The sequence below is a fragment of the Anarrhichthys ocellatus genome, unplaced genomic scaffold (genome assembly GCF_004355925.1).
Source record: "Anarrhichthys ocellatus isolate YVR2014 unplaced genomic scaffold, GSC_Weel_1.0 scaffold10, whole genome shotgun sequence".
NCBI lineage: Eukaryota > Metazoa > Chordata > Actinopteri > Perciformes > Anarhichadidae > Anarrhichthys > Anarrhichthys ocellatus.
Window position 1 is genome coordinate 1,536,879 of NW_022280040.1, and position 21,440 is coordinate 1,558,318.

At 41.0% G+C, this 21,440-nt stretch overlaps 3 protein-coding genes across 3 annotated transcripts in view; all 3 read left to right on the forward strand.

The window, feature by feature from the left end:
* On the forward strand, positions 1-12,840 carry tnfrsf11a (tumor necrosis factor receptor superfamily, member 11a, NFKB activator). Its single transcript, XM_031850124.1, has 10 exons — positions 1-276; positions 4,463-4,541; positions 4,949-5,074; positions 5,583-5,729; positions 5,808-5,898; positions 6,317-6,393; positions 6,642-6,749; positions 7,114-7,163; positions 7,405-8,347; positions 11,513-12,840. Exons 1-10 carry the CDS (start codon positions 202-204, stop codon positions 11,794-11,796), a joined length of 1,980 nt encoding a protein of 659 aa, XP_031705984.1. The 5' UTR covers positions 1-201; the 3' UTR covers positions 11,797-12,840.
* A 1,922-nt stretch (positions 12,841-14,762) lies between these two features.
* Positions 14,763-18,054, forward strand: LOC116384990 (retinol dehydrogenase 11). Its single transcript, XM_031850126.1, has 7 exons — positions 14,763-14,776; positions 15,181-15,296; positions 15,687-15,842; positions 15,938-16,042; positions 16,358-16,567; positions 17,096-17,288; positions 17,919-18,054. Exons 1-7 carry the CDS (start codon positions 14,763-14,765, stop codon positions 18,019-18,021), a joined length of 897 nt encoding a protein of 298 aa, XP_031705986.1. The 3' UTR covers positions 18,022-18,054.
* A 720-nt stretch (positions 18,055-18,774) lies between these two features.
* Positions 18,775-21,440, forward strand: part of LOC116384989 (retinol dehydrogenase 12) — a 9,391-nt gene continuing 6,725 nt past the window's right edge. Inside the window, exons 1-2 of the mRNA XM_031850125.1 lie at positions 18,775-18,875; positions 19,490-19,605. Coding sequence (XP_031705985.1) covers positions 18,865-18,875; positions 19,490-19,605 — 127 coding nt within the window. The 5' untranslated portion in view covers positions 18,775-18,864. The remainder of the gene's footprint in view (positions 18,876-19,489; positions 19,606-21,440) is intronic.

The window sequence follows — 21,440 nt, forward strand, 5'->3', positions numbered from 1 at the left end:
GCAGAAGGATGAGAAGAAAGGTGGTAACTGCAGCTGCCTAATGAATGAAGGCGCAATAATGCCCTATGAGACGGTGTGGAGGTCCCGCGCGCAAGAAAAGGTGATTTCCTGTGAGTTAATCTGAAGAAGAAGAAGAAGAAGAGTCGTCATCTTGGCTGAGAAGTTTGCCTCAGAAGTTGTCTCAATTAATAACCAGCAGAGATGAGATCGAACATGTCTGCAAGTTGGATAGTCCGAGGCTGGATAACGTGCGTCCTCGTCGCCTTTTACGCACAGGTAAAAACACACTTCTTGTATTAAATATACGGTTTAAAGTTACCTGATGACAAAATGACGGCATGCATTTAATAGTCAAGACAGTTGATAATTACTTTATTGTATACTCTGTATCCTATGCACTGCGTTTTAGGAGATGGAAATTTACTTAATTCTGAAAAGCATGATGAGTAGATGGAGAAGGCGGTATGTAACAGTAAACCAGAATATGTGTCATCAGATCATATGTCGTATGAACTGGTCAAAGGGATAAAGAGGGGGGTTTGAATTTTTTACACTGACTGGAAACGGTTGTTTTTGGGTTGAGTCCACCTCGTCTGTTCTGACCGCAAAAAAACTGGATGATCTTGTCCCTCTACCAAGTATTATCTCGCGCTGGCCAAATGGCTCATCAAGAACCTATTTAGCTCTGACAGAGCAGAGACTTCCAATGTGAGAAGCAGAGACAATTCGTCCTACAGCGATCCAGAAGGGTTTGCCACTGAAACAAAAAAATATTCCTATGTTTCGCAGTCACTGTCGCCATAATGATATAGGCAGTTTACTTTAACACATCATGCAAATTACAATTGTCTTGTTTATATTGTATCAGAAACTTTCGCTGTATCTTGACCTGCGTAATGCCTTAGTTTATCAACTACCACAGTTTAATTTGAGTAAAAGAAAAAGTGAATGGCATGTCGTTGTCCATGTTGTTGTTTTGTCCAAGCAGCTAACTCTGGCCAGGTGGAAGTAGTTTATAAAATGTGGTCGCAGTGGTGGGACTGCTGGGCACCAGCGATCTGCCACTGCCTGTTTGCCTGTTTGCCTGTGTTACCGTAAACCAGCATCGTTATGACTTTGACTGGAACAGGCGCTCTTTTTCTTCTCTGCTTCACCGAAATGTGTCGCAAGAGATAGCGCTACAAGCAGGGCACTGCATCTTGTCCACACAGAGATCCAGAGAGGCAATATCGCAGAAGAAAGATGTTTATCGAATTCAAAGTGCAATTTCTTCAAATAGTGGCAACAAGAGCATAACAGCTGGAAAAACGAGTCAGTGTGTGGAAGGGAAGAAATGTTTTTCATCTGCGTTTTAAGGTGACACTGCAAACCTTTGGCTTTGGTTTGTTCTTACCATGGTTTTGCCATTACTGACTCACAGTATCCCCAAAGAATTCCCCTTCATTTTCTTGGTTTTCAACCACTTCATCCAGTCTATTCCAAATCCATTTCAAACTGTCTGTGTAACATTGAGCAATACAAGATTACTTCAAGATGTCGAGAGCTTAAAAGTCAATATATTATGAATAAACTGAGCTTTGGTGGATTCATTTATTTGCCTACCCATGGCTCCTGTACTTTTCTTTGTTGGCAAGTCATGCATCTGAGCATCTTTCATTCAATTATCCATCAGCAATCTCTCACTGCCTCTTTCCCAACTCCCCACATCTAATATTCAACCAGCAACCCTTCTTCATTGTAATCATTTAATCCATCAAGAGCTTTTTTTTCCTAACCCCCCCTGTAGCTCCATCCATCCATCCATCCATCCACCGTCACATCAGTAATCATGCTTGAGCAATAACACAACATTGCCTCAGGCCTGCAGATCCAAACTTGATTTAACTATACAAACAACAGAGGCATCCAATTGATAACAAAAGCATGCAGTATTGTGTGACAATAGAGCATTGTGTGGAGACATTATTAGATCAGAATAGTTCTTCCTTGGACATTGAGCTGTCTTTTGTTGTGTCACTTGATACCAAGCTTTTATTGAAAATCACAGCCAGTTTTTAAGATAAGATGATGCAAACAGTGTTTGATTATTACTTGAGTAATAACTCGCTATGTCTTTTAGATGCTCATACATGGTGAAAGTTTTGAGATCCTTTTTAAATATCCTGATTTTGCAGTTGGCAATTCAAAGGATTTGTTTCGATGCCTTTTTAAAGAATTAATCACAAGTGCACACATTGTACAAATATTAAATTGTGTATTATGCTTTCACACCACCTTATCAGGTGGTATTGGATAAAGATACTGGATAAAGATAAGTATCTTGGATCGACGCCAACGGCTGCCGTGGCCGTTATGCAAATTCTCTTGTATTCTGACTGCAAATGGAATGCACTCTGCATCACACTCCTGTTTGATAGATCACACAAATGCTGGGATAATATGCTAACATGGTATTACCCCACTGACTATTTCCCCTTTTACCTCCCTCATCTCTTTCTTCACACTTTCTGTTAGACCCACACAACACACGTGTATATTTGAATCCCTACAGCAGATGAAGTTAGCTTTGAGGTTGGATATTCTATCTTGACAGTCATCATAACCTATAATCATAAAGGGTGGATCAGCTCTTTTCCTCTTACATATACTGTATATTTAGTGAGTAGAAACATACTGCCTCGCATAACTGACACCCAATATTTAGATGTGGCGGTAACAATTCCCAGCATTCTTTTGACTTCCTGTGCTCTGTGTCCCAGTTGTACGGATTGACCACCACTGGCTTTTGTGTCTCCACATCTCTGTCTATCTATCCATCCACCTATCTACAGTACATGAACGTCTTAGCATGGGAAGCTTTCCTACTTCTGTCACTTCTGCCTGCTGCAGCACATGGTGCTAGTTAGTGCTGTGGTCTGAGCTGTGAGCGCTGTGCATCATGATCCCTCTGGTTAGATTCTAAAACAAAGACCGGCTGATGTGTGAGAGGCATAATGGAGATAATTAAATGCTTCAGTGTTGTTGGTGTGCTGTTGAAGCCTGGGGCCGGACAGACAGACACTGAGACTAAACAGAGTTTAATGTGGAGGTGTGAGAAAGAGAGGGAAAGAGGAGGACAGGGAGTGAAAGACAATGTTAGAGTTAGATCACCTTATTTTCCTATCTAATCTAATATTATTGTGCCTGTTAAGATTTTAACATGAAACTATTTTTTTCTAAAGTAAGAATGTCATTATTTTAAGAAGGTTGACATTTGAGTTACAGTCAGACAGAGGCACTGTTGGAAAGAAAAGATAGCCATTGATGATGAGTATGATGACAGACTGACTTGTGAAGGTCGCCAAAGAGCAGGAGGATGAGGTTTATCACATTTCACTTAACTGTACCTCTACAGCACCAGCATTTCTTTAGAGTACAAATTACAGAATGAATGACTGAATTAGTGTATCATTTCATGGGGAAAAGAAGCTTTCAGAAGGGCTGAGTGAGGAAAAAGTAGAAGGTTGATCCCAGGTCAAGTGCAGTCAGGCCTATAGTTTGTATTTCTTTTACATTTATATATAGACACTGTGGCTTTGGCATAGTTTCTGTCATAACAGCCAGATTCTCTAATTCAGCAATGTGGCTAGGAGTTCACCGGCCCCTAATTTAGGTTGGCTGGAGCATGTGTACAATATATGTGAGAGCCTGCACGGCTTATCTTTGTGGCCTTATTTTATCAGAGTTCCCATTTATTGTTTAAAACATACACAGATGTTTCACTGTTGACTTCCATGTTCCTTGCAACTAAAGCTCTAGCACTTCTTAGTAATGACTTGGCATTATATCAAGTTAGAATAGAATGAACTGCTGCTTTGAGATTTGTTTCTATTCTCACCTTTTACTTAATGGGCAATTGACCAATCCTGCCAAAAAAACAGGGTGATTGTCTTTTAACAGCTCACTAGTGGGGATCAGGAGAATATCTGCAGCCAAGTGTTTTTTTTTAAAATTTCTAGCAGACTGGAGTGGATTGCATTAAGTTCCAGTTGGTTCTCCTTGTGTGACTGCTTGCTATTGGGGTTTGGTTTGCTGGTTTGGAGGGTGTGCTGTGCTGTGGTCAGGTGCTTCTGAGAGGATGGAAAGAATTCCTGGGCATGTCTTGGACTTGGAGATATTTAACCATCCTCTTCCTCTCATTACTCACCGCCATCTGAAAATATCACTGTGGATTTGAAAGATGAACTGCGGAAGGAGAAGGATTGCAATAGAAAAGTGTGGCATGCATTTAGGAAAAAAAGCACTGAAGAAAGATCTATATTCATGATATAATTTGGTCATCTCCTGTAAATATATATATATATACATATATTCTATAAATATGTGTTGTTAAAGGATATACAACTATTTTGTTTCCTGTCACGTATAAATCTAAACTTGCTCAAAATAACAGAAAACTAATTTTATGTCCTGATTCTTTTAGAACGCTGTCTCCAAATCTCTCCAGTGTAACGAAACACATTATTTAAGAGGCTCCAGATGCTGCAAGAAGTGTGAACCAGGTAATGGCACACACACACACACACACACACAGGAAAACACACATACAAGAAAGTAGAGTATGCATCTTGCAAAGCTGGTTTACACGACGGAAGCATCATACAATAAAAATAGATTTCCATTCACAAAGATCCTAAATCAAAAGAGGAAGAATGTTTTAAAAAAGGAACATCTCGGCTAAAAATGGCTCAGACGTACACGTGTTTTCAGAACCACACACATACACACAAATTGCATTGACATTTGGTCCACTACTAGTACCCATTCATTTTAAGAGGAAAGGGGCTCTAATTTTGGCAATTTCATTCTTCTTTTCTCTTCTTCCATTAGGTTACTAATGGTAACTCCCTGTCTTTCTTCCTCCGACTGTCTCTTTCTTACTGACTTTTTTTTTCTTCTTTTTGGTTAGGCTTCCGTGTGTTTTCCGACTGCACCCATTCCCAACAGACTATATGTATTAAATGTAATCGGGGTGAATACCAGCCTGGCTGGACTGAAAACATGCGCTGTCTTCAGCAGAAGCTCTGTGACCAAGGTCAGTACCAGCAGTTTGGATAAAACATTAAAAAGGTTTGAGCTACTTATGCCTTAACAACACAAATGTTAGAATATGAGGTTATAGTTTATAAATATGTTGTCCACTCCTGTTTACTTACATTGGAGAGCAAAATCCAAACACCTTTTAATCTAAAGCTCTCCAGTATAACAGAGCCTCAAAGATTACCACAAGGTTAACGCAACTCCTCTGATACTGTCTCGGTTTTATAAAGTATTTAGTTATTGTAGTACTATTGTCTTGATTTCAGGGTTAGAAACTGTTCTGATCACCACACAAAATATATTTTGATGAACTCCAGCAGTGTCTCTTAGGCTGTAAATGTAAAATTACCAATTTGTGTCATCATTCTTTGTAACTAATTCCAAACTACACAGATAGATAGATCAGCCTGCGGAGTGGAGTTTTAGATGTAACACACATGACCATTCCTTTCGAGGATTTGGACCTACCTTTGCACTAATATACTCTTACCGTTGACTACAAGGTAAGGGTTTTATGGAGAGGCCTGAAAACCCTGTGGCAGAGGAGCCGTGTCGCTGCCTTTCCGGCCTCCAATGCTACCCCATCAACTGTGAGTACTGTGAGAAGATACCCAACTGCAGTGCTGGATATGGACTCGAGTTGGACCTCGGTAAGACACATGAATACAAAAGACAGCAGCTAAGAGTGTCACTTAGAGAGCTATGCTAAAATATGTTATTAATTCCAGAGTCTACTAATGGAAGGAAGACATGTGCTGCATGTAAGAAAGGCTTCTTCTCTGCTGACAAAAGTGGCGAACAATGCAAACAATGGACTAAGTGAGTGTTTAAATATGCACACACACACTCGCACACAAACAAACACAGGTTTTAGCCTGGAATCATGAAGGGAAAATGCAATTGGGTAGTTGATAGTCGTATGCCTCACCACCAACCAGCTGTTATGAGTAACACTCACACACCACTTCCCCTGAAACCCTGGATCAGATACCAGCTTCCACTGCCGGCCGGATCCGTAATGATGATGAGGATGAGGATGGAGAGAGGGAGGAAGTATTTTGTTTTTCTCTCCATCTGTTCCTTTTTCTGTCCTGCGTCATTGCAGATTTATCCGTAAAGGCTTCCAGGTTGGCGTGTAAAAATGTAGAGGGGAAAGAAAAAAAAAACAACAAGTAAATCCAGTTGGTCAAACATTCCCCCTGACTCTGTGTTTTTGTGATTTAACCCTCTCCTCTAGTTGTAAGGCTGAGGACAGGAGTGAAACACAGCCAGGCAGTGCTCAGGCTGATGCAGTGTGTGGACCACCTGTCTCTGGTAAGACAGGGAAGACATTGACACAATCACTGCAGACTGTCACTGTACAGAGCCAATGCAATGCATATTCAACCACTCAAAATAAAGAAATGCTTTCATAGGGCTAATGTAATCTCTGCTACTTGGAAGTATAAGAGGAAAAAGTGTGTGATTTATTTATCTCTTTGATAGATATTTATGACTTTTTGTATCTTTGGCAGACGTTATGTAGAGCAGAAAAGCGAGCTCTGAACTCCTCTTTCTTGCAGGTGCAGCACGCTCCTGGGTTATAGTTCTCGTGCTGTCAGTCATCACTGTTCTCTGTCTCCTCATCCTGCTCCTCTTCTGCTACAAGGACAAACTGAAGTTACTCTCTGGTAAGTTACAGTCATATTAATCTCGAAGTTCATCTCTAGCTTTGATGTTTCATTATTGATATTTACATGAATTTATGTTTTTAAGGCGTCCTACATTGTAGACATTGGTTCAAAACAGACATTCATTTACATACTGAAGGAGTGAGTGAAAGAGACTATCTGACGTCTGATCACATTAAGAATACATTGTAGTACATAAAACACTTTTTTGTTTTTGTTTTACCTGCTATTTGAACTGGATCCAAAAGTATCATGTAAGGTGCTAATTAACCTCTTTGCAGTACATCTTCACCAGAAATTATTATGATTTCTGCCACTGCATTTTATTCAGTATTAAGGTCCAATATGTTGTTTCTTTGTCTAGTAAATCTGCGATCCTGTGTCCAGAATCTAAAGAGGACTAGGATACAACAGGTAAAGTGGAGTTTCAGTTAAAAAGCTATGGAAATACACTGAAGCCAAAGTTATTGCAAGTAATCCCACCTGCTTATTCGATTGTTTATGATAGATATTATCAAATGAAACAATTAAGAACAAATACAGCTCTTATGTCTGTTACTACATGGTGAAGGCAGGGTTTTGGCAATCACATGTGTCTTACTACTCATGCACAACATAACTAACAATGCCCCTTTCTTTGTTGCTGCTGTTCTAGGAGACCTTGGCCCCTCTTTACCACAGTGGAGGAGGATTAGGAGGTGGCCCCAAGTATACACCATGTGAGACGACCAAACTCGTCTGCCAAGCCCCCCACAGCCCCTCTGATGAGCACCCATGCACCTTTCCCACATCCATTCCCGATGTCAAGGTCTCACTGCCCTTCACGGGGGAAAGGACAAAGGAAGAAGGGACCAAGGGGAAGACGGTGATGGAGGATCAGAGTGAAGGGTCTGGAGAACCTGAGGAGGTGTCAGAAGAAGAGGAGGTTGTGAGTGTGTCACCTCTTTTGGCAGGTTCTTGTGTGTGTCTCATTCCTGTCCGCGAGCCATTGGAAGTAGGGGAGAATGAGGACTGTAGCCAGGCTGTCAGCCCCGGGACTCCAGGAACCTGCTCGTGCGGAGGGCTGGATGGAGATGAGAGTGGGAAAGAAGATAAAAGTGGGAGTGGGAGGGCAGACAGTAATGGAGCAAATGGTGATCGAAATGCAGAAAAGATAGTTGTGTCCAAGAGTGAGACAGGTGCTGCATCTCTTGTCCCGCTTTCTCCTCCACTCCTCCACATCTCCTCCATCATCCCTCCATCAAGTCCACTTCCTGAACTCTGCCTGCCGTTGTGTCAAGCTCAGATGAGACCACAGTTCAAGCCTCACCTGACTGACAGGTCACCGGTAAAGCAGGAGGAATTGTACAGACTGGCAAGCACAGACTCCACCTCGACAGAGAACAATACAACCTCTGCGATGACCTCGGTCAGCCCCTTGATGACTTCTTCATCTGTTGGAGATCTCTACCTGGACAAGCCCCCCTCGAGCCCGGAGCAAGGCCAAGGACTTTCCTGGGGGGATAGCAAGGGAATCAAACTCTCTTCTGGAGAGTTAGATCTTGAGTGTTCCCCTGAGAGCCTCCATAGCCAGCTGACTGAACCAACTCTTACCTCAGGTGGGTAAAAATGTAACATGCCATAAAAAAGTCATAGTATAGTATGCCATCAAAGGGTATTAGTGTAGTATGTCTTAATAAGACATAGCAAGTCATAGTATAGTATGTCATAAGAAAATTATGAAAAGTCTTAGTATAGTATATTACAAAGTATGTATGCCATAAAAAAGTATCACTATATTATGTTACAGAAAAAGTCATAGTATGTAGTTAAAAAGTGATAAGTCATTATATAAAATGCCATAAAAAACTCATAGTATTGTAGAAAAAATGGTCATAGTTTAGTATGCCATAAGAAACGGTCATAAAAGTCATTTTATAGTATCCAACAAAAAGTGATAAAACAAGTTGTATAATATCGTATTCCATTAAAAATGTATAAAGGGTCATAGTATAACATGTCATGAACAAGTAATAAAAAAGTAATAGTATAGTATGTCATAAAGAATTCATAGTATATTATGCCATTAAAAAGTTGTATTGTACTAGCCATAAAAAGTCATACTTTAGTATGCCATAAAAAGTCATAGTAAAGTGTCATAAAAAGAAGATGTCAAAGAGAAAATCAAAATACCGACTCATTATTGCATAATCATGACTTGTAAAGTAATCTCATGATTGGAAAGTTGATCTCATAATTGTGATTTAGTATTTCGTAATCTTCACTTAGTTTTACCATCAGTGCTTTTACTTTTATTGTCACCGAACTTTAAAAAAAATAAATAAAAATCCCATGGTAGAAATGGGCTTCCATACCCCTGTGTGTTGATTCCCAGAAAGTCAAGCTATTTTTGAACTCTCATGGGGCACAAACAAGATGCTGTGGAGATAAATATTTCCTGAATATTTTTGCTATGACCACTCAACAATGTCAATGACAACTGAATGCACCATGGTGGTGTGCTCTGGGGATATCGGCTCATTACAAATACTGTTGGATGACCACAGTTGTGTTTGCCAGGTGGATTCTTAGTTCTTTGTTGGTGTAGACAGTCACCACCACTGTATTGCCACAGGGTCATTCCCATACATGATTTGGTATAGTACACAGCAGCGTTCTCTTTCTGCAGAATAGGTGGGACTGGCGACCAAAATCAACACAATAAAATTCATGTTGGTTTTAATGGAAAGTTTTTCTGTCACGTGGTTGAACTTGTATTGTTCTCGTAGCGACCTTTACACACTGCCAAAAAGAACAATCTCTGGGAAAGGTATTTATGTATTGTGCCTCAAACACTGAGTGGTTATGGTTAGTTATAAAAGCCGTATTATCAGAACCGTCTGATCAGTGCAATGGTTAGCTCAATCTGGGGTATTATTAGGTAAACATGCTGAACACAACCTATAACAGAGGATTGATTTCAGCATATGAATAAAAAAAATTGTGTGATTGTTTCCAAGAAACATGTTTTCTGAAAGCCAGTATTGAAAGTTTGACCCCGGATTTAGGGGGACCACACAGAAAGCAGGAATGAGATATGTGAGTGTTTGATGAGCTAGTGAACCACCAGAACCACACTCTAACATACAGTGTGTGTGTGTGTGTGTGTGCCAGTCTGAACTATGCCATCTACAAAGCTCCTGTTTACCCAGAGTTCCATAGGGTTGCGCAAAGTGACCACAGCTTTAATTGAAGCAAGATGTGCGCAGCTTGAGTAATACTTTTATAACCCTGCCCACCCAACAAAGAAAACACACACAGACACACAAATGTTTCTTTAGACTCTCACTGATGACTTGGTTCTTTAATTGCACCATTTCCCATCATGCAGTAATCACAGGTGATTAAATGGATTTCCTGCATGCAATCTATTTATAACTGTAAGAAAAAACATTCTATTTAATTTCAGCTGTCTCACACTTAGATGGTGGACAATATACAACATCAGTTGTATGTTGGACTCTCAACAGCTTCAGTTTGGGGAGTTGAATGCATTTGTTCACATTAACAGTAGTAATGACCCAGATATATTTTACCTGTCAAGGAATTAAACTGGTAAAATGAGCAAGATTTGGCGCAGAACTGTGTACAATTGTGGTTTTCGCTGAAAAGTAGCAGGAGAGGGGTACACAAGTTCAACTTTAGTCTTTGGTTTTAAAACCCTCTCGGCACACAATTGATGGGCATCCAGACAAATCTGCTTGACAGAAGAACCCAAGCAGATTCCACAGAGCTTTGTTTTCAAAGTTGTGGTGAATTGGCATATTTTTGAGCTAGACCTCTGACTGATATTCCAGGAAAGGCTCTCGGATGGGGAACACTGAGACACACTTACTGTGATTGTGTTTGTCTGCCTTTGCAACTTTATAGGGATATGTGTGCTTTTCAGTGCGTGTGTGTGTGTTAAAGTGTTTGCTAGAGCCTGTTTGCTTACATTTACTGTGATTGTGTGTGTGTGTGTGTGTGTGCACATGTGTGAACCGGCAAGAGCTGTGAGTCACTGAGGGTCGGCTTGTCCTGTCAGCTGGAAACTCAGACAGGAGGCTGGATAAAATAGGAACCAGAGGCTTAATGGGGTGAAAGATGGCTTACAAAACAAAAGCACACATTTTATTTCCTAATTCACCTGGTTGGCTGGAATGCATGTACAAACAGTAGATGAACAATAGTAGATCAGCGCAAGTTTGTATGTTTAATGCACTGTACTGGACGGAAATAAAGGTTAGAGAGAGTTGAACAGCATTTCAATTTGCATTTATTCAGGCATGTCTGTAAAACCTTAAACCCTTGACAAATTAGTTGTTTTCAAAGGTCTTGAGTTTCTCACGCTGAGAAGTGCTGGACACTGAAGGCAGAAAGGATATGGTATGGTGGTCTTTGTAGCTGTGGCCTCTCTGTGGTTATCCTGCATGGTCATTACACCCACTGTCCACTTGTCATCTGAGGTTAGCCAAGATATAAGCCCTTCCTCACTGACATCATCAAATAAGGTGTCATTCCACCCATCATTTTCTGTGCCAGTTGGAATGGGGAAATGTTGATTTATTTGTCATGAAACCATGACTTTTGTCACACTAGCCTACTTTTATTTTAAGGCAGAAAAAAAGTATGTACCAGGCAAATATTATCCATAAATAGTATCCCAATTCTCATCCCGTTACCACTCTTGTGCCTACGTCCTTATGTGTTTTCTACTTCTCACAATCCCCTCTTTTTCCCTACAGGTCAGGTGTCTGGGAGCCACAACACCACCTTTATCTCCAGCGGCCAGGTGATGAACTTCAGCGGCGATGTCATAGTCGTCTATGTGAGCCAGACGTCTCTCGGTAGTGATGGGGCGGGTCAGGGCGACGCCTTCAGGAGCCCTGTCCAGGAAGAGGCCAATGAGACGGCCCCGTTTTTCCAGAGCAGCATGAGGCCGCAAGGGGACTCCATTAGTCAAAGCACCTTGCAAGACGAGACACTGCCAGTCCAGGAAGTGATGGAGGAGCGGCCGCTGGGAAAGTGAAAAGTGACTACTGGCTGTTTGTTTGTCAGAAGAAGAAGTCTAAGAACATTATTGATTTCCTATACAGACAAGTACCCATGGACTGAGCTACATCTTTCCTCCGGGACAGTACATTGATCATCTCAGTAACAATCAGTTAGACAATGTAAAAAATGACCTCCGATCATTTCTGTTGGTTACTTCGCCTTAAATGCTCCCAATTACATTATAAAAAGCCTGAATAAGTCTGTGTACCATCCCTGCCTGCTGTACAAGAACAAAGAAAGGCTTTCATTTCAAATGAAGCTGAGCAGAGAGCAACTTTTAAATGATGTGGAGCTATCGATCTATGCCTACATCATTTGTTTGGATTCATTTCACACATTAGTCACCTAATCTTGCCTTGGTTATCTCCAAAGTGCCTTTATTCATTTTTTTATTGGAAAGCTACATCCTTTTTAAAAATGGAAACTCCCTCCATTCCAGACAAAGATGGGGAACTTTGTTTGGAATTAGTTGCGGAACTAGGGTTCAAACTGGAAGAACGTCATTATTGTTGTATGGAAATTGCAGCTGGGTCTTCATATAATAGCATTAGTACACCTTCCATCATTGACTAGCCCAGGTTAAACTCTGTACACTCCTGTTTTTAACAGTTCTAAATTTGACATTTGCATGATTTCAAGAGTGTCCTTGCATAACAAAATATCCACCATGTGGAAATAATTGTGATTGTTCTCACAAAATCAAGCCATGAAAGTAAATATTTTTATGTTAGAAATCCAATCTACACGCTACATTACTATCTGGCATTTCAGTGAGTGAATGTTCCATTTTTGGGGTTGCAGGGTTCGACAAAAGCTAATTTACAGTAAAGAGACGCATCCAGTTTTAGTACGATGCTTATTTATCCCGTATGGCGACTTTTTTTAAATTCTCTTCTTATTGCACCAAGTGCAGTGTGTGTCTAAGAAAAAAATGCTGTGCATTTGATAAGCTATTTTATTACTGGTTTGTTTTGTTTAATTATGTTTTAATGCGCAAGCCTTTATGAAGAAAAGTAAAATGTCAGCCTGTTTATATTTTGATTAATTTTACAAAGTAGATTGTTTATGTATTATTTCAAAAAATACGTGATCAATGTTTGTATATATTTCAAAAGAAAATGATGTATTTGTGAATCAAGAATGATTTGAGGTGCGGCTGTGCTAAGTGCCGCCATTAACAGCAGGCTAAACGCACGTCTGAGTTATAAGGAGCTGTTCAATTACAACCTTGCCATATGTTTGCAGCCGTACGATTATTATGTACATATCAATCAAACCTATTGCAATGAATGACTGAACAAATATTTTGATTGAAATTAAATGCGTTTTTCATCTAATCCTCCGAGGGATGGCTGCTTTCCTACATTCTGCGGTTTCTCTCTGTCAACTTTCCTATTCTGGTTTCGTCAAATTACAATGAACGAGTCATTTCTCCCCTCAAGATGATCTATAATCTTTGTGAAGCAATGCTAATTAAACATGTGGCAAGGCCTCTCTGTCTTTGTCCCCATGTTGACAGACAGACAGACAGGCAGCCTTTCATCAAGCCTGTGGATGGTGAGCAGCTGTGAGGGGAAACCAAGCTAGCAGTCAGACCAGCCAGCGTCACAGAGAGACCACATGAGAGAAGCTGGCAGCACTCATTTAGGCCTGGTTTGGGTCAGCAGGAGTATGTTTATATGTGTGTGTTTGTGTGCGTGCGTGTGTGTGTGTGTGTAAGTGTGCATCTCGTCTCAGCTTATTTTATGTTTTTTTTGTGAAAACAGGAAGTTATGACTAGCTTTCACATGGTTTACATGAGGCCTGGCGTCCCGGCCAACACAGAACCTGACTGTAAATGATTTTAGCTTTCTTTTTTCTTTTTTTTTTCTGCCTTCCATGTGTGAGAAAACAGTCCCTCTTTGACTGAAGATATGCAGTAAGTCCTTAACCACTGCATGTTGCTACAGTCTGCCCCCTAGTGGTGACTGTATGTCAGGATGACAAAAAGACAAAAATCGTGAATTTGAAAAGTAGCGCAAGGGAAGCAATGCCTCTGTTTATCACATTTTTAGCAGCATGTCCTACATTGACTAAATATAGTCTGTGGTCTTATTACTACAATACAAAGACATGACCCATTTACCAACACACACACGCATACAAACACAATTTGGAAATGCTAATGAAAATATAGGCCCCTGAAGAAGAAGGGGGTGGGGGGGGGGGGGAAGGATCAAATAAACTGTCATGGTTACCTCAATCATCAATTAGGATAACACGCTCACACTTAGGTGGTAACGTAGACCTTCCTGTGGAAAGCACCAGAAAATCCACAGTGGTCTAATGCTGACAGGATCACCTGTATATCTAGGTTTTCAATTTCACCTGCAATCACTCTTCTGCACATGACACTTAGATTTATTTCACCAATGGTCATTTTTCACCCAGCAGATGCAGTTTCTGGTTACTTCACAGCTAATGATTTGGCATACGGGACATATGAGGAGCTTAAAAGGGTCAAATCAAACCACCACAAAGAATATAAGGTTGTTTCACTTAGCAACACTTGGACCAGCAGATACAACCTTAAATACTGCTTACATGGCATCCCAACAATCTGCTGAGTTCAAGGTTGTGAAGTTCAATTTAGAAATGGCAAGCATTATAACACTGTAGCTAAAAACTCAGTAGTTCTCTGTTACTCAGGCTTATTGAAATTTCGCAGAACATGCCATGTGATTGCTCACAACGAACCCTGTTAAAAGTTCTGTCGAATTGATTTGTCACAGTAACAGGCTTTTAACAAGTCATGAGACTTTTCATGTAATTATGAATTCCCAGTGCACTCTAAAGCTAGGCTTACATCCCAGTTCTCTGTCGTCTTGGGACAACATCGTTGGAAAGGAGACGTTTCAATTTAAGGAGGCATAACATTAGTTTGTGTCACCAACTACAGAAATGGAAGCAATCAGGTAAGAAACTTCTCATACAAGAAGATAAATAGAATTCACAAAAAATATATATGTTCACTATTACATTAATTTAAGCCAATTAAGATGGGTGAAGATGTTGCTTCAGGTCAGTTCAGAAATGCCAAATGAAGTTGCCAAGTCAGCTGTGACTTTTAACTTAATTTTGTCCAATGGTCGTTGTTTATGGCATTCACTGTTTTGCCTTAGGTGAACCTCACCCACCTTGTAATTTAGTCACTGTAAGTTCAAACAAACATGTCACATAAACAATCATTTAAGCCCTCCACTTGTCTTACAAGGTTTTTTTTTAACTATCTTGATTGTAAATATTGGATTTAACCATAACATTTGGTGTCAAGATTTTCCTTCATTTATCATTAATACCTTCATGCCCCACTCCTCAGGTCTCTAATTATTCCCAAGTGGTCCTCAGATGTGCGACTGGAAGGGAAGACAGCCATAGTAACGGGGTCCAATGTTGGAATAGGCAAGGAGACAGCGAAAGACCTGGCAGGCAGAGGCAAGCAAGCAGAACCGCACATTTAAAGACAGACAAATGAGTACCGTGATGACTTACAGGCTCTTTGTAGTATTCTCTCTTGCTGTGTGACTGAGAGTACCTGTGTGGAAATTGTTTACAGTTTAACAAGCATGCAAGTATAACAAATATGAGGTGGCTAAAGCATTGAACTGCCAAATTACATTAAATAAATAATGCTCACAAGCATATGAACAAATACTGGTTTCAATAAATCAGTATTTAAATAAATGCCTGCCATGTATAGATATATAAACGCTGAGACAAAAATAAATGTTTAAAAGGAAACTTTTAAACCTTACTTTGTTCAAATTTCGACATGCATGTACATGCAAGCACACAGTCATCATTAAGTGGTGTCAATCTCCGTAGGTGCTCGGGTGATTTTGGCATGCAGAGACATGGCAAAAGGAGAGCAGGCTGCTCGTGACATCATGAGGGTGGTAAAGGGAGCCAAAGTAGTCGCCAGGCAACTGGATCTGGCTGACACCAAATCTATCTGCCAGTTTGCTGAGAATATCTACAGCAGTGGGTGGCACGCACACACACACGCACACACACACAACTGGAATACAGTTTTTCATAAATACTGTAATGGAGTTAACATATATTTTGTTTTCCAGATGAGAAGACTCTTCACTATCTGATCAACAATGCAGGTGTGGCTATGTGCCCTTACACCACCACAGTGGATGGATATGAGATGCAGTTTGGAGTCAATCACTTGGGTATGAGATTACGATACACCAGTTTGTTATATTCATTGATTCAAATAAATCTACTAACTATTTTTGTGGGCCCCTGGCCAGTGGCCGTCACCACTTTTCATTGTAGCAATGAAGTATTAGCATGCAGCAATAGCACAAATTACCAACCAGCTCATTTTGTGGCTCTGTTTCCATCACTCAATGGATGACCAGTGAGCCAATCTCTAAATCCTTTGTGTATTTTTTTTTTTTACCTTGCTCCTTCTGCGTCTTATTTTACCTCGCCATAAACTCCTCTTCTGTCTCTCTACTTTCACTTGATTGTTCCCTCTTCAGGTCATTTCTTCCTGACCTTTCTGTTACTGGACTTGCTGAAGCACTCGGCCCCATCCCGGGTCATCAACTTGACCTCGTTAGCTCACACTATGGGAAAGATCCAGTTTGATAACCTGAGCGGCGAGAAAGACTACCACCCTGTCAGGGCCTACGCACAGAGCAAGCTGGCCAACATCCTGTTTACCAGAGAGCTGGCCAAAAGGATTGAGGGTAGGGTGTGTGTCTGTGAGAGGCAGAGAGAGGGCAATGTTATGCACCATGTATGTTTGTCTTTATGTATCTTTCTGTGGCTCTCTGTCTCTTTCACTTTTCGTAAAAAATGGATCAGAATCTCTAGCCGGTGTGAGAGTCTCGTGCCTCAACCACAGCCACTCTGGGCAAGAAGAGCAAGGAGAAACTTGTTTAGAGGAACACACTGGTCTTAAGGAATGAATCATTGCATCACACCTTGTTTGTCAGTCTCACCATTCATTTAATCATTTCTACAGTCATGATAATGAGTGAAGAATGACTACAGTAGCAGGATTCTGATATCAAGCTCACGCATTTATCATTACGTCCTTGCAACATGTCAGTTGTGTTTGACTACTATTAGGTTGCTTTTGAAGGTTTTCTTCATTTCAGGTTGACCAAAACACTACAGTGGGATAGAAAAGCAAAGTGTGTTTTGGGAAGGGGGCATCCACATCAACCCATTTGAAATAAATTCTGTACCTAAATGCATCCCCTTGGTAACAGCTCTAGGTGTGATGGCTTACTCTGTGGACCCCGGCATGGTGAACACTGAAATCACAAGGCACCTAGGGCGCCCTCTTGTGAGCATATCCAAGAAGCTTGCTTGCATGCTCAAGACCCCAGCAGAGGGAGCCTACACCACCATCTACTGTGCCGTCACTCCTGAGCACCAGCTGGTCACCGGAGGATATTACAAGTCAGTCTGAAATGCTGTTGCTCTAGCAGCAATACTTGAGATCAATCAATTCAAATCAGCCTAACCAAGCCATTTATCAAACCTCCTAAGAGGTGAAAGAAGACGCCAGGCAGCATCACAACACACACATGTAAACAACCGGAGGCCATTGTTTCTTTGATGGTGCAAAATGTTGGATATTGTAATTGTCATTAACATATTTAGTCACAACGTTAATAGTATTTCCTATACCTGCTTAGATTTGTGGGCCAGCAGGAACCTTGACAGAACTCCTGAACACACCACCAACAGTCTTATTATAAGGTGCTAGATGCAGACATATGTCAATCAGCTACATGACAGCTATCTAAAAGCAATCACAGCTACCAAAAGGCCAGTCACTGAATGTACAAAATGTACTTATCTCACAGGATTTCCCTCCTTAATTCTGTAACAATTACAAAGGACTATTTTGAAATGCCATACCCAGGTAAACACAGGTAAACACAAAATGGTTGCTGTGAAAAGGGCCTTTAGAGGATTAGATAAAGAGAAACAGGGTGTTTAAAAAGGTATTTTAAAACTTTAAGACAACCAAAAAGCTGTATACGTGCAAAAGAGGTCATTACTCTGTCTTTCCTTTTCTTACAGGGACTGTGCCAGTGCAGAGAGCTCCAGAGCAGGTCAGGATGATGGCACCGCCTTAAAGCTGTGGGCTGTGAGCTGCCAACAGCTAGGCATCCGCTGGAGATAAACCTATACATCTAACTATGCTCTTCTACATGCTATGAGGCCACTATACATGAGCACGCAGTGTTACCTTTCAATATTAAACTAATGCTATAGATTTGCTGAAAATGGATACTAATACAAGCCCAATCTATACTGTAAAAGAGTTTGATTGGTAAAACTCAGACAATTAAGGCTGAGAATGCTAATAGGTTGGAGAAAGCAAATTTCATAGCTGTTGCTAATAAAAAACATCACTGCTATTCAAATCCGCCAATGGTTGTTGTGTGTTATGTTTGAATCGGCAAGCTAGGATGTCGGCATGCAGCAGGCTTATTCTAAATGTTCACTGTTGCGTCAGGAACCCCTCCTACGAGTGAGTTATTGAACATATAACAGATTATGCGTGGGTGTTTTGGGGTGAAATCCTCATGACTAGGATAAGGTCTCACTAACCCAGTCCAGGACCTCACGTGGCCAGAAGTTGCAATATAACACCACGATGACCGCATTAAGTGGGTTACCTATGGGGACTGCTTTATGTTTGCACTTTCTATAAGCTTACTGGTGTCACTGGTGAAAAAAACTAAATTCTTTCGGCGGAATAGATTTCCCACCAGTCTCCGGTGACAGCCCGGTCCGTAACTTGAGCCCCTCTGTCAGCAGCGGCCGGCTGTTTCACAGTCTTTCACAACTTGCTAATCAATTACGCGTCAGCGCGCTCCTGATTGGCCCAGCCGCGTTATTTGTCACGAAGCAACGCGGCGGGGGTGGGCAGAGATGACACGGTAGGAGGACTGAATTCAGGAGGTAAATTCATTTCTTGCTGAAGTGGCTCACTGGTCCTGAGCTGGGAATCTGTTGCAGAATGAAATGCAGGTAGGAAAACATGCATAACGTCAGGTTGGTGGCTTCGTTATTAGCAGGAACGTTAGTCATTTTATTAAGGTCATTAGATTACACCGTGCCGGCAGATTTGGATCTGATTAAACGTGTAATTTGCGTCGATCCGGAGCGTATTTCTTTGCTTGTAAATCATTAGTATGCATTAGTCATTAGTAAATGAAAAGCAGTTGAGGAAACCAGTCTGATTCCTTTTTGCTCACTGTGAAACAGTTACTGAGTTTAAACTGAATATGTTCTTTTATTCTTATAGTGTATAGTCAGGTTTTTTCATGTCATAATCATATTCAGGGGGTGTAAATACAGATTGCCTATATAGGATTTAGAAAACATAGATAACATATGTGCTTAAATGTAACAAAAGTCAATCAGTCCCTGTAATCATCAAATTATGGATCATGTTTCGCATGATTGATTTTCCTGTTAACATATTCCCTTCCCTTCTCTTCGCTTCACTTCTATGGAAAATTCCACAAAGGATCAAGTTCCTGAATGACTGTGTGACAAAGTGCATTACTGACAGCAGCAGCAGTGGCGATTGGAAGTAGTACTTATGATGAAGGTGTCTGTGATTGTTGTGTGTTGTTCAGGAGTGTGTGCTGTCACCGCTGGTCATCTGAGGAGAGGTTGGATGGGAAAACGGTCATCATCACCGGAGCCAACACTGGTATTGGAAAAGAAACGGCCAGGGACCTGGCGAGAAGAGGTAGCCTACTGCTCAGGCTTGTCTGTCTCTCCCCCATCTGCCTCAGTCTATTTCTGGCTCGCTCACATTATTGTGTACCTGCTTCTTTGGATTTTATCTTCCATTTTCACTGACTACCAAACTGTGCTTTACACATTCCACTCTTTTCCCTGGAATTAAGCACCTCCAATGCTTTCGGTTGTTTAAAGCTATAAAGCGTGATCTTTGACTGTGCCCTCTGTCCTCACGACCTCCACCAAAGAATCAGGTTTAATCCTACTTGTGTGGTTATTCAATGTGCTTCTGCTGTTTATGTTTTGGTGGGACTATGAGGCTGTATCAACTGATTTTGTGAGTTCAGAATACCTTACCTTCTTGCATATTCCAAGACCGAAATGAAGGGCAGATGGAAAAGAGATATCCAAAATGTACATCTTGCGTCACACTTCACCAATCCAAATGAAAGAAAGGCGAATAGCAGTGATGGAAGACAGACGATACATTTAGGGGACAGAGGGAGCATTGTGAAAGTCTGCTCCCCTCTGGAGCCAGACGGGCAACAAAGAGAGATTGCACGCACGCACGCACGCACGCACGCACGCACGCACGCACGCACGCACGCACATGCAGAATGAGTAATTAAAAAGTGGTTCTGCATACGTGATTGTTTTTTTTACATTCGTTTGCACTTGAAAGGCTCTGCATGGCATCTCCCTCCTTTTTAAAAATAATAATTCTTTGGTCCTCGCTCCTGGATAATTCCCTGTCAAATTACTGGATCATTTTTCAGTAAATTGGATTATACGATGACAAAATGATTAGATTCGCGAGGATTCATATCAGAAGGTGGGTCCTTGGGGTACTGTATCAGGACAAACGCACCAAATCCCAACCCTCTTAATCATTTATTTGTTACTCATTTACCATGTAGACAAAGTAAAATGTACATATTATTGAATCTGAATACACAAAATGGGATCAGGTTTGACTTAAGTCATTATTTGCATTTTGTCCTTATTGCATACGCTGACATTATTTAAGCCTCAATAACACGGTGTATCATCTGCTGGGTGATCTTTAACTTGACTCATCATAACCTTCCATTCTCACATTTGTTTACTATTGAATTTAATTGAGTGAACTTGGCCACCAGGGAAATGAGGGAACAATTGGGTTTTCCGACATGGGAACAGCAAGGGGGAACAAAGACACTATGATGGGATACAGACGCTACGCTCCAACTGATTAATGGCTCTCCTCTCCCATAATTGGTGGGCACAGCAGCTATTTTGTGTGTTATTGTGTGTGTGTGGCGGGGGAGTTGCCTTTCTATTTGTTAGTTTGTGTGTGCATGCATGCATGTTTGTGGGTGACAGTGAGTGTGTGTGTCCTCAAAGCCCCTATTCTCTGCTCATTAAGGAGAATGCACCGTCATTTGCGTCAGACGAGAATGACACAGTTGAGAGGGTCTTGTGTTCATGAGAGTGGAGCACCTGGCTAAATGAGATGCTGAATGAGGGCCTAGAAAACATTAGAGGATGATCTCAAAAGTACAGATTTACAGTACGTACTTCCCCCTTGATTGACGTAGTTGGCTTTGTGTGTGTGTGCAAATGAGCAATGCCTTTGTAGTTTTAAGTTTGGAAACTTTTAAGCCAGATGTGTGTAGAATATTCACCTTAATATATCACTGTCAAGTTGTTCTGCAGCCGTTAGTATAATACAGAGTGCTGTAACAATAACAGTGATTTCTTGTGTAATTGTTCAGCATAAAGATGGGGGGGGGGGGGGGGGGGGGGTCGTGTTCAAATATACATGTGTTAATTTGTGTTTTCACTTATGTCTTCCGTTAGGTT

Excerpts from the sequence above, each read along its gene's own strand:
- LOC116384990 (XM_031850126.1), top strand. Across the intron at positions 16,043-16,357 it reads GTTTGGAGTCAATCACTTGG|GTCATTTCTTCCTGACCTTT; the intron begins GTATGAGATTAC and ends TTCCCTCTTCAG. Across the intron at positions 16,568-17,095 it reads GCTGGCCAAAAGGATTGAGG|CTCTAGGTGTGATGGCTTAC; the intron begins GTAGGGTGTGTG and ends CCTTGGTAACAG.
- tnfrsf11a (XM_031850124.1), top strand. The coding sequence starts at position 202 with ATGAGATCGAACATGTCTGCAAGTTGGATAGTCCGAGGCTGGATAACG. Across the intron at positions 6,750-7,113 it reads CAAACTGAAGTTACTCTCTG|TAAATCTGCGATCCTGTGTC; the intron begins GTAAGTTACAGT and ends TTCTTTGTCTAG. Across the intron at positions 8,348-11,512 it reads TGAACCAACTCTTACCTCAG|GTCAGGTGTCTGGGAGCCAC; the intron begins GTGGGTAAAAAT and ends TTTTCCCTACAG.